This window comes from Aplysia californica, unplaced genomic scaffold (genome assembly GCF_000002075.1).
Source record: "Aplysia californica isolate F4 #8 unplaced genomic scaffold, AplCal3.0 scaffold00742, whole genome shotgun sequence".
Taxonomy (NCBI): Eukaryota; Metazoa; Mollusca; class Gastropoda; order Aplysiida; family Aplysiidae; genus Aplysia; species Aplysia californica.
In genome coordinates, this window is record NW_004798012.1 from 61086 (window position 1) to 74188 (window position 13103).

The 13103-nt window shown below is 41.4% G+C and overlaps 1 protein-coding gene across 2 annotated transcripts; it reads left to right on the forward strand.

The window, feature by feature from the left end:
- Positions 1-457: 457 nt before the first annotated feature.
- LOC100533335 (Y-Box factor) lies at positions 458-12235 on the forward strand. Of its 2 annotated transcripts, NM_001204631.1 has the most exon segments (9): positions 502-662; positions 809-872; positions 7049-7082; positions 7543-7632; positions 8013-8153; positions 8703-8828; positions 9513-9575; positions 9578-9710; positions 11332-12232. In NM_001204631.1, coding segments are annotated over 9 exon segments (759 nt in total). In that variant the 5' UTR covers positions 502-574; the 3' UTR covers positions 11352-12232.
- Positions 12236-13103: the final 868 nt, after the last annotated feature.

Genomic DNA, 13103 nt, shown 5'->3' on the forward strand with positions numbered 1-13103 from the left:
ACACACACACACACACACACACACACAATACACACGAAATATGTATTTATAATTTATACAAAAGTCTTCCATCCCCTGACTATGTTGCAGAATTATTTTTGCTGATTTAATCCCAATTTAATAATAATAATAATAGGCTAGCAGGCTTAGGCCTAAACTTAGGCCAAGCCAAGGCCCTATAATCTAATTCTGGTATCGGCTCAAAGAAAAGTATTTGGTGTCGGTTAAAATATTTGTACCTGTCACGGGTATCGGTCCAACTAAGAAGAATGTGTAGGCTAGGACAAGGGCAAGGCTAGGCGAGGCTAGCCAAAGAAGAAAACTTACTACGCGATCATATATTTCGTTTCAGCCTAAAAATGAATGTAGCTTTTAATAATATCCTGCTTCAGCCAATGAAAATAAAGAATGCTCTCTGACGTCATAAAATTCGTCCAATTGCGTGCAAGTAGCGACAAGAAAGGTAACAACCGCACACGGCCTGTTCATAGAGTAAACGGTATCGATGGCAGAATAAGCAGTCTGTGAAAGTGGGGTTTTTCTCTCTAAGAACTAACGGCATTTACCATCTGCCATGGCCGACACTGAAAAGCAACCAGAGGTTGAAGAAAACCAACCTGATCAAGAGCAAAACGAAGAACAAAAGGAAAAGAAAATAATAGGTGAGGTTTGAGGAAGACTGCCACGTTTGATCGTAATTTTACCCTGACCGATCAGTCCACGTTGAAGTTGGAGCCATTGAACAGGAGTAGCCTACGTACCGAAGTCGGCGAAGTTATTCTAATTTTTGCACCCTTTTTTTTTGCAGCTTCCCAAGTCAGTGGTACAGTGAAATGGTTTAACGTCAAAAGCGGTTACGGATTTATCAACCGGTGAGTAATGATTTCGTTTACTTTTGTCTCGTGTTAAGATTTATCATTTCATTTGAGTTTGCCGGCGGCATGGGCATGGCGAACTGCTCCTGAGCGGATGACTCATGATGATCAGCGCACCCGGTTTCTTTGTTCCTTTTAGTTTGCAAAAAGCACACCAAGATGTTCGTCTTGGTCAGTGATGTTACATCCTTATATTGTCTTTTCTTACACTGTGCCTTTTGTTGTCTTGTATGAGGGAAATCATTGGTTTTCTTCATAAAACATGGGTCTACAGAACATCACCCCACGTGGGTTACCAAGGACAAAGGACCCGTTGAGGGGAAAAGAAAAAAAAAAGTCGGTCATGTCGGCGGAGGGAATTGGGTCATGTAGTGTCTGGGCCATTAGGTCATTTTTGGAATTGGAGTAGGCCTAGGCTAGAATCTAGCCTCCGATTACTCAGTTAAGAATGTCTTTATTACCCCACTGGGTGCGTTGTGGAGTTCTTTTTTGTTTCTTGGTCTTGTGCTTTCTTGGTCTTGCCTGGGTCACCCTGTCACTAGATCTAGATCTAACGTCTTACTAAAAATATAAGAAAATGAAAATAGACTCAGTCTCAGTCTAGATATCTAGATCTAGAGTCTAGATCTAGAGATTATACAGATCTAGATCTACTTCTATCCTGACTTCAACATCAATTATATTTTTTGGCATTGACTCATAGACCTTTGGTCAGTTAATATCAAGTTTGAACTGAAGTTGAAGTTTTAGGGTTCAGGCTTGGTTCGATCCTGAGTCTAGGCTCGCTGAGTCTATGTGTGGCTCCAAAGAGCCAAGCGACCTAGGGGCCTAGAGGTAGCCTCCTAGATCTAAGTCAAGAATCTAGATCTAGATTTATAAAGTATAAAAATAGGTCTTTAGATCTAATATCATACTCGGTAAATTTAAAGAAACACTCCCGTCTCAGAAAGGGAATAATTCTGTAGTTTAAGGTCTTTTTAGGGCCCTGAACACGAATTTGGCTTTGAAAAACGTCGCAAATGGTTAGTTTAGATGTTACAGCACATTATTTCAGGGGGGCGGGGAGACCCCCCTGCCCGCCCGACTACACTGCTATTACGTACTCGCTCGTCAGGGGGAGACCCCGCTACGCTAATGACTATTATATTATAGCATGCATTCATTATCGGGGGGGGGGGAGCCTAAAAGTAAGCCTTTAAAAAAAGGGAGTGTATACAGACCCGGTAACCGGGAATAAAGTCACAGAGTATACAGACCCGGTAGGGGAAACTGTTTTGTGATTTCGAAAAGTTTCAGCACCCTCTTGGCTCAGGGTAGAACTAGATCTAGATCTAGAATCTAGATCTAGGTTCTTCTAGATTATAGACCTATGGCCTAGGTCTAGATCTAGACAGACAGATATAAATCATTGATCTAGTTTCGAGGCTAGCCTAGATCTAGATCTAAAACTAAATGAAGATTGCGGATGTCTTTTCGATGAACGATCGTTTTTCCCGTTTTGGAGTTGGAGGAATCACAATTTGAAGAAAAGAACGTCATAATTTCAATCGAGCAGTCACCCTCTCTCTCTCTCTCTCTCTCTCTCTCTCTCTCTCCATCTCTCTCTCTCGCATTCTTTTTTTCTTTGTTTGTCTCTCTTTCGTTCCCTCCTGCCAACTGGCGGGCATGTCATATATATACATTTTGCTAGATCTAGCACTTCCCCCTGCTCTCTCTCTCTCTCTCTCTCTAACACACACACACACACTCACACACTACCGGGTCTGGGCGCTGAAACTTTCCGAAATCACAAGAGTTCCCCTACCGGGTCTGTATACTTCGTGACTTTGTTCCTGGTTAACGGGTCTGTATACACTTCGTAAAAAAAAAAAACTGACCGTGTACATATATATACAACGGCGCTTAAAAGTGGTGAAGGAGCTGACTTCCAGTAGTAAATGTGATGCGAAACGGAAGGGGGGACAATTCTTGTTCAAGCACAGTAGAATTGTAAATGGGCTGATTCATCAGGTCACGCTCATTACTGCCTGATCTGCAACAGGGAACTGCTGCTTTTTCTTTCCTAACCCTTACTATTGTCATTTTCCTCTACTTCTTTTGTATGTTTGTCACTCTTGTGACCTGCTATTTCCGGGGTGCCTTGATGGTCGAAGCAGACTTTGTGCTGTTGAAGCTAGAGAGGTAAGCAGAGTAAGTCTGGTTCCCTGTAAGGACTTCTCTGTTGACACCCACCCCTTGGCGCTCATATGACCGTTTGCAGTTGCGAGCGCCGTATAACCCTCTACAGGAGGGCTTCTATAAAAATACCTATACTATAGGCTATAGTTATAGATCCTACTCATAGTCGCAAAATGAGCAGTTTTCTGGTGGTGCACCATCACAATCAACTAATGAAGTCATGAGTAAATCTATGCCTATAGTAAACCCCCCAAAAAAGTTTATTAATTAATCTGAGGTCAACTCCCTCTTCAGATGTAGATCTAACTCTAAATCCAGCCACAGCCAAACTTGGTATTTTTGTTCCCACTGTCTAGCTAGCACTTCATGGGGAGCGGACAGTGATGCACTCAGACAGCTGGCTGTGTGTTGGGTCTTAATCCTACAATCTGCAGCAAACCAACTGAGGTCTCTTGACCAAATTCAGAATCAAGCTGTACGATATATGTCAGGAGCTTTGAGATCCACTCCAAATGCAGCTTGCAAAATCCATACAAACCTGGAACCTTTGGACATGCGGAGAGAGGCAGCAGTTGTGGAGATAAGTGAGCGCTACTTATAAGAGACTAGACTAAAACCACCCAAACAGAAAGATCAATCGTAACAGATGACCAAACGAATCCATGGAAGATCAATACTCGACACAGCCACCGAATTAGTAGAAAGACATCGCCTTCCATGTAACAGAAAAATGCCGAAACCCTTAAGACCAGACCCCCCCCCCCTAAAAAAAGGAGACAGTGCAAAAAGAATGTGGCCCAGGAGAACTGAAAACCACAGCTCTCAAATATATGTGTTTTAATCCATATTTACACTGATGAGTCAGCCTTCAAGGGAACTTTGGAGTAAGAATAGAACGTCCTTCAAGACGTGTGAACTATTTGATGCCTGTGATACTTCTTGTACAAATTATGAGGCTGATGTCATTGCCATTGAAGCAGCAATCCTCCACCTGACCGACATTTTCATCACCACAAAATCAAGGATACTGTAATCTACACAGACGTAAAATCAGTACTCCGAGCTTTGGAAAACATGAATTTTGAAAAACCAAGCTTTCCTCTCTGTATCTCAAACAATTAACACCTTTATGCAGACCTTAGATGCCGTCGACCTGACTTTGTAGTGGATACCTGGCCACAGCAACATCCCAGGAGACGACAGCTGACACCTTTGCCAAGAAGGGAGCATCACAAACACTTGTACAACCTCAAAACCCAGTATCATAACAGTATTAACAGACAGTCAGTCGGTGAATGGCGGGTGCTCTGGTGTGGTTTGCTCCTTCTTTCCTATTAAACAATTATCGTCTTTATGATTTATCTCTTTTCTTTCTTTTATGTTTGTTACTCTCTTGCAACACCTCTAATCTTTGACCCTTATAAATGACCTTATTGTGTTGCAAGTGCAAGTGCCGTAAAACTCTTACTAAAAAATTGAAAGTCAAGAACATCAAATGCAACACCAGGGAACAGTGGCTGAATGGATGGCATTTGGCAAAACTGGAAGAGCTGTATTTGCACACGATTGCTCCCAACTCAAAAGATGCACTAAATTCCTTCAGTAGAAGAGAACAGGCCACTATCTTTCGCCTGCGAACACAGCACATCCCACTGATTTCATTCTTAAATAGGATCTGCAAGGATACCCCACCGTTGTGTGACTGCCAGGATGAAACAGTATGAGTATCACACCATCTCTTTACCTGCACTGCACTTAGCGACCTGCGTAGCACCTACCTACCTGTCTCCCCAGATATCAGAAATACTTTATACAGCGACAAAACAAAGCTGATAAAGACCTGTACATTGTTTACAATATATCTACTGGCCGAATGGCTAGAATCCAGATGGCCGCTGGATTGGAAAAGTAAAGTATCCACTGAGTAGTGTAGCTAGGCACTGAGACAAAGACAGTTCAGTTGCTCAGTGTAAGACTGCTATTGGCATGTGGCTTTTCAAAATCAATATGGTGTATGATGCAGCCTTACACTGCTTAGTCGAGATGTTTTTGTCTTATCTTAGCTTGATAAAATACAAAGCTGTCTTCCAGTTATGTGTATCACGTTCTGGATGCAGGCAGTTATGGGAAGCTCACCCCTTTTCTTCCTTAGTACCGCAGTACTGCAAGCCGTACCTAAATCTCATCATCCAGTGCCAGATCTGCGACAGACATCGGCGATCATGGTTTTCCATTAATTCCTGTGCTCGGATGCTCTCAAAAAAGCTACGTTTCCCTGATCTTTCCCTGTTACCCATTCGTTTAGGTTCCCTAAGTATGTTGACGAGCGTCTGGTTTCACCACACTGCCTCACATATATGCTCAAGTACACAGATTTCAAGCAGTTTGGCAATACAACCCCATGCATCCTTTTGAGCTTGTTCACTTTCATCTTACAGCAGCTAAAACCAGATAAAATGAAATTGCTCTGCATAAGGGTCTAAAAGTTGGAGGACCAACAGAATAGACTGAAGACTCTAACTCTTCATGACATGAAGGTCAAGTTCACTACAAACTAGTTTCTGACCTAAAGTGTGTCCCAAAAATAGTGTGGGATTTACAGTGTACACATAAAACATTAACATGGAGACAATACAGTGGAGTCAACTTATAACGAGTCCGGAAAAAACGAGGTCTGTTATAAAGGCACTATTCTAAAACCCCGTTTTTTTTTCTCCTCTTTACCTTTGTAAACAAAATACTGCTATAGCGCTATCAGACAAACTTGTGAGTCGGTTATAGCGGAATATTGCTGCTACTGTGCACATTGCATAGGACAGAATGCAAGACCTCGCCAGTTGAGAAACTTGTTGCTGATCTTGCGAAACAAAGAATAGGATAGCATATATGTGCGTCAACAAGGAAAGCCGGAGCAACTGAGTAGGGAGGGTGTGGCATTCGTAGACAAGCAGAACGCATCGCGTGATAGGCCAGTTTAGATTATCAAGGCCTGCCAATGCCATGCCTGTCACTTCTTAGATGCAGGGATGGAGAGGTCACATCAATGTGATGGATGGAGCGAATGTGTGACGTGCGCAAGCAGACAGAATGCACCACAGGGTGGGGTGGGGGGAAAACAAAGCGGGCGAGTTAGCCCAGAGCCCTTTCTTTCTGATCGCCAACGCCGAGCTGTCAGTCCACTTCGCTAGATCTAGCGCAAGAGAAACAAACCTGATTTGATTTTTGATCAAGTAACCTAGAGGTCATGTTGAAACAAAATCATCATCAGGGGAGATAGCAAAAGGAAAAACAACACCAAACTCATAGATTAGGCCTACTTTACAGTTTCCCTAGAATTTATTACTGGATCCCTTATAGCGAGAATCCTGCTATAACGCACATTTTGCTTCGGTCCCTTCCCTCTCGTTATAACAGGATTCCACTGTATATAGGGAGGAAATCTTCAAAACAAGCCGACACTGAAATGTTGGGGCATGGTCATGTCACTGTCTCAAAATGAGTAATTTGTTGGCTAGGTTACTGTAGACATTTTTGTTAATTATCCTGTGAGTATGCTCTCGAAGGGCAGTTTTGAATATAGGGCCCAAAATAAACTTTCAATACTAGATCAAAATTTTTTAGAAAAAAAATATTTTTGTTTGGTTGGTGGCCTGCAGAAGCACCGTGCAAACTTTTGTGGGCATTTGTAATTGAGCCATAAATTCTTAAGCGGACAGACGAAAGTGAACAAGCTATACCATCACCACAGCTGCCAATCAATGACAGAGTAGGTGAACATAATTGTTTCTAGTCCAGGTGAGAGGAAAGGATGGGACTGAACATCTTTCTCGCACTACAGCTTGTCTTTGTCACTTTCGTGAAGTTGTCAGGTTACCATCCATTGTACTGTGTGGTGAGTGAATGGTGGACCAAATAATGACTGGTCGAGACCATGCACAAGTACATCCTGTACATAGTTTTTACTCCATCTGAGACAACTTGTTCTTATTTTTCAGAGATGACACTAAAGAGGATGTATTTGTCCACCAAGTAAGTTTCATTGTGCTTTGTTTGTCAGTGACAGAAGGAAAGCGTCACCATCTTAGCATATATCCATTTTCTAGTTATATGGCATTAGTAATGTAGGAAGGGATTAATTGGGATTTTTCAAAAAATATATTATTGCCCTAGTGGTGGATTAGTATTGATTTTAGTCCTGGTCTTCTTTACACAGCTGACATTGTACCTGAAAAAAAAATTGAATAAATAAAGGCAGGTTTTGGGGTAGTTTTTTTCTCAGAATAGCCTGGTAGCCTTGTGCCATGTATTTCTTTCCGCAGTGCTTTGTTGTTGCAGAACCTAAATCATAAAAAAGTGTGCAAAAATAGACATTTTTATCTTAGTGCATGTTTTTTCTTCGCCAAGCTCTGATTTTGACCTTCAGGGATGTGCATTCTTTTTACTGATGGCTTAAAAATGACATTGACAAAATGCTTTGTTGCTTTTTCAGACGGCCATTGTAAAAAACAATCCAAGAAAGTACCTTCGAAGTGTTGGAGATGGTGAAAAAGTTGAATTTGATGTCGTGGAAGGAGAAAAGGTAACTTGATTCCTTGCAATGTATTAGAAAGTAAATCATATCATTTCTCATTTATGAATGCTTAGAGGGTTGTTTAACAGAAAGTGCAGTGTAGAGCATAGACTGCTGTATGGATGTTTTGATTGTTCTTGTGAAGTCTCAAATTTAGCATCAAGCAGAAAACACTATTCTTATTCCAAACGTATCTTCTCCCATATACCTATAGTGATATTTTTTATGGCTTTTTCTGGTACACCATGGGTGTGCAAGAAGATGTGTCTTCTGGTGTTACAGTGACAAACTCTTGAAGAGAAGGAAACTGCAATATGATGACTTACTTTAGTGAGATCGTGATTTTGTACTGTGGCTAAAGCAAAGTCAAAATGTATTTCCATTTTCAGGGAAACGAAGCTGCTAATGTAACAGGGCCAGAAGGATCGAATGTCCAGGGTAGCAAGTATGCTGCTGACAGGCGTAGGTTCAGACGAGGTGGCTGGTACCCACGCTTCCGTGGCGGCGGCCGTGGAGGCAGACCCCGACAGGTAAGGACATTTATGTACGGTAAAGTGGGCAGTGGACGTCCAGGATTTCAGGGGTTGGGGCAAGTTTGCTTTTGTCTGCTTCTTTTTGTACTTGGTGCATTTAATCCCAAACAGATGAGACACGTGGCATTTATATTTTCCAGTTGAAAATGCTTGATCTAGCCTAAACTGATTTGTGATAACTTAATCCAAAGTTTTAAATGAGTGTTAAAGTAAACGTAACACGACTCTAATGTTTGGTGATCCTGAGGACTCTAGGTATATGTGGACTGTGAATTCTTCACTTAATGACTGCTGTGTCGATGTGCGTTTTTATCCAGATTTTTCCCTCTGATAGAATCAGTTTTTAAGTGTCATACTGTTACTGCCTGTGGAATTTCCATGTTTGAATTTTAGCAGTTGAATAGCCTAAAGGGTCTTCATTGGCTTGCTTCTTCTTTATGAAGACTGGTGCAAGTCAAAGAGCTGTCCTTTCGGTGTGAAGAATATGACTAAATGTAAATAATTAACAAATGCTTGAACTAAATGTCTGAAATTTTTTGTTGTCAGGACATGGACGATGGAGCCCCCGACTTCATGCCAAGTCCGAGAGGCCGGGGCAGGGGGCGACCCTACTATCAGAATCGGCGCTACTTTGGGCCACCCCGCCGCGGAGGAGGCAGGCAATACTTAGAGGTAAGAAGTCATTAAGTCATATTATATTGTGTCTAAGTACTGGTGCCTCACAACTTAGTGTTTCAAAGTACAAGTGACTCACAAATGATTCTCTGAGGGTCACTTTAACACATTACACCCTAAGGGTCTGGACAGGAAATCCATTGTTAGATCCTAAGCAAGGGGAAGGAACCCACCTCCCATGAATACAAGCCTTTAAAAAACACATTTTAAAAATACTAAACAAAGTCCAAAAATCATGAAAAAATAAAAGTTAGAAAACTGAATGTATGGGGTCGCAGAAAATTTAATGGACTGTAGTTTAGCATGCACATAGTAAACATATTTTCAAGTCCCGAATTTGTAAAAATAAAAGTATACACAGAAAACTTGAATTCGTCGGGACTGGCCTCGGGTATCTTACAAAGATAAAGAAGAAGAAAAAATTGGACCTCAGGCACAATTCAATGGATGCATGATTTCGAAAATTATGTATTCGACCTATCCGTGCTATACTGTATATTCTTTGTATTATGTATATATATAGAGAGAGAAATACATAACAAAACAGATTTCCGTGTCCATCCGGTTTTGCAATTTTTTATATGTAAAACTATGGGCTTGGTAAAGAACATTGAGAGAAGAGAATTGATCATTTTTGCCTGGTATCCCACTGTATGACTGACGTGTTTGAAACCGTTGCAGGGCGAGGGAGAGTACCAGCTTCAGCGTGACCAGGGCTTCCGTGGTGCGCGACGGCCGTTCTACCGCCGCTACTACGGACCACCTCCCAGGGGCTACTACGACGGTGGTTACTACGGTTACCAAGGAGGACCACCCAGGGGAGGACCTCGCAGGCGCGGAGGAGGGAGAGGCCGTGGGGGCTTCCGCAGAGGCAGAGGCGTAAGTTGTTTACTTGCTTCATGCTTTTTAAAAAAATGTTGGTTTTTGCACACAGTGACAAGATGAAGCTAGCTCACTTCACGTTTTTTTATTTAGGGAAAGTTATGGGAGTTTGTCGTGACATCGATGTCTGTGGTGTAGCACTTACACCCATTTTGCATAGACAGAAGGGAATTTTTATTGAATGTCGTTCTTAATTATGTCTATTGGGGTGGGGGTGGGGGGTAATTTAATTCTACCCTTGGGTATTTTGGGGGTATGGGTTGTTAAAGGAAGTTGTGCATGGATGTAAGGAAGTGAATTTGTTTATGTTGAGCTGAAATTCGTTTTGAGTGATTTCCTGATGATTAAAAGGGTTAACTAAATGTTCTAATGGACTCCTCAACCCTTGACCCATGTCCGGCTCCTACACACTCTCAGATTGGGGTCTCAGGTCTGCAAAGTGATGGAAACTTGTGTATCAGATTACTCAGTTACGTTTAGTAGGCTACAATATTATGAAAACTTACTGTTATGGTTATTCATGACATATATGCTAGCTCAGAGGGAGGGGGGGGCTCTCATGGTCGAGAGGTTACTGTGTTTGCCTTTTGTACAATGGGTCACTTGTCCGAATCTGGATAGCCACGGAAAATTTACTTCTCTAAAATGATCTCCTTTCACCTCCTTTCCTTCTCTCTTGCAATGTTCTGTTGTCTGCTTTCGTCTCCACTTTCTACCCCCACCTGCACGCTTCCTTTGCCCCCCTCCTCTGGGTTTCTGACTCTTTCTGCAGCCTTTCTACTGCTACTCCTCGGTTCTTTCTTACTGCTGTCTTCCTGCCACACCCCTAATCTTATGTTAGGTAAGATGGAACACCAGCCCTTCTCGGACTAGAGCAAAAAATCTCCCGAGGTGCCGAGTGCAATTGCGCAAGTTAAAGATTCCTTGGTGGTCCAAAATGGATAAGAATAGGCTTTGGCTGCCACCAGGGTGTGTGTTCCGCTCTCTCTTATGACCATATATGCAGTTACTAGCGCTGTAAGAAACAACTCAGAGGAAGGTGCTGGTTTTTTTTTTTATTGAGTTGAAGTTTTGGTATGTACATGAATGATTTTGCTCCAGCATTCAGAAGATGCTTAGCCTGCTAAGACCTTCTTGCACCAATGTGATCTATCAAGCATTAATGGACAGCTGTCTCCCCATAATCCTGACTCTGGAATTAAGGGATAGCAATGTATCATAGTTTATGCATTTGTTTGAAGGAATGAAACATGATTTTTATGTTCCATTTGGATGATCAAGGTATAGAATGTAGTATTTTGTCAAGTAGTCTTTTATTTGTCTGATGTTTAGAGGGCACCAGTGGTAGGTTCTACTTTTTGTTCCCTGTATTTTTGTCTTTCCTTGCTTTGTGGGTGGTTGGTGGGGGATGTGATGTTTGTTCCTTCTTTCCTATGGAATTTCTATTGCTCTTATTTCTTCTTCTTTTCTTTATATGTTTTTTTCTAGTAATACCGTATTATCTTCGGCACTTCTATAAACTTTTTGTGCTATAAAATCTTTTTTTTAAAGCCTATACTCATACAGTTTTTCTGAATGCTGTTTGCGATTAGTCATGTGACTGTTGATTTCTTTTCAGCAAAACCGAGACAAAGATGACGGTGCTGCTCCCAAGGCTGATGCCAGCAACGACACTGTGAAATCTGAGCCCTCATCTACCAGCGTAGAGAGTAAAGAGGACTAAACAAAAGTGTGACTTGCTCAAATGCAACGACCTAGACTGACTACCTAATGTTTGTATGTGTGTGTATGTGTGCAATGAGACTACCCAGTGACTCGATGGAAACAACCTGACTTGAACTTAACACCCCTTCCCCCGAGTGGTTGGTTTTGGTGATCATCAGGGAACACCGGGATGGTTCTCATCTTGCTCTATCTTTGCACTTAGTAAGTAAATCTTCGTCTTTTTTTGAAACAAGCAAAAAACCCCTCCCTAAGACAAGAACACGTGACAGCCTAACAACTGACTTGACAGCTACAACAGATATTCTCAAGAGCACTAGCAGTTAAAGGAAGAAAAACAAAACACAAAAGAGAGAAATAAAGTTATTTAAGTAACTACAGATTGTGATATTTAACTTATTTATCACTTTCTCGAAAGAACTGAAAGAGATGGGAAGTAGCACATAGCAAGAAATCAAAAGAAATTATCTTCTTCTTCTTCTTTTCTTTTTTTTTTAATCACTCTCACTTTCAAACTCATCTCATTGACATTTATTTTTCTATAAAATGCGACTTTGAAATCAAGACTCAATTTTAGATCAAATCAAACAAGTTACAACTATGCAATTTATATCTTGAAATATTTATATTTAGCTATTTGTACTGTTAGGGTTTCTTGAAAGGTTCCAATGTTTGAAGACAGACTCACGTTACATTTTTTGGCATAAATGTACTAGACAAAGTTATGTTTTTTATTAGTGTTGAGCATTGTTTTCTTAAGCCAAATGCATGTGCTTATTAAAGTTTTGATAGGTCTTCAACTCCTGCTCGTTGTTCCTTTTTTTTCGTTTTCAATTGTGGGCTATTCAGGTTCCCCTACTTTAAGTCACTTGAAACATGACCGCTTGTCAGATACGCAAGCAGGATGGATGTTTCTTGAATTTCTGAAAAATATTATTTTCACTTGACTGGTTTCAAGACTAGATTTCAGTGGTGATTTGCATGTTTGTATGATGGTTTTGTGTGGCAATTGGTAGCTCACATACATCGGTTGTTTTCATCAAGTGTTGTTTCAATTCCCCCCCCCCCCCAAAAAAAAAGACGTAATTGCCAGCTCTGCCATGGACAGGCATGTTTGAATCATGGGAAAGCGATCACATTCTGTGAAGTGTTCAAACCACCTTTCTCCAACTGTGTGAGCATTTCTATGATCAGGCCAGTGGGTATTTTTTAAAAGAAAATGTAGGTGTTTTCAATGCCCCACATCAACACAATTTAGATAACTTTGGAGTAAGCTGCCAACCCTGCTTGTAGGGCCAATCTGTGCTGAGAGGGGTACTATATCCTGGCAGATAACTGAGATACTCGATAACAATTCTCCCCTCTCAGGAATCGTACTCTTGGTTTCTTATGTGTGGCAGCAAGGTTCCTATAATAATCGATATGCCAGTGGTTACCATTTGAAATAGTGATGGACAGGACTGCACCAAGCGGTGGCCAGTGCTTCTCGCCGACCTGACCCCTGGATAAAAGGCTTCTGGTTTGTGCCGTGGCTTGTACAACTTATGGGTGATCTTTCTGTCCTACCAAACTGTACATCTTTATGTCTTCCTTATCTCTCCCACTTCTTTCTTTCCTGTTAAACATCTACCTGTATCTTCCTTATCTTTCCACCTTCTTTCCTGTCAG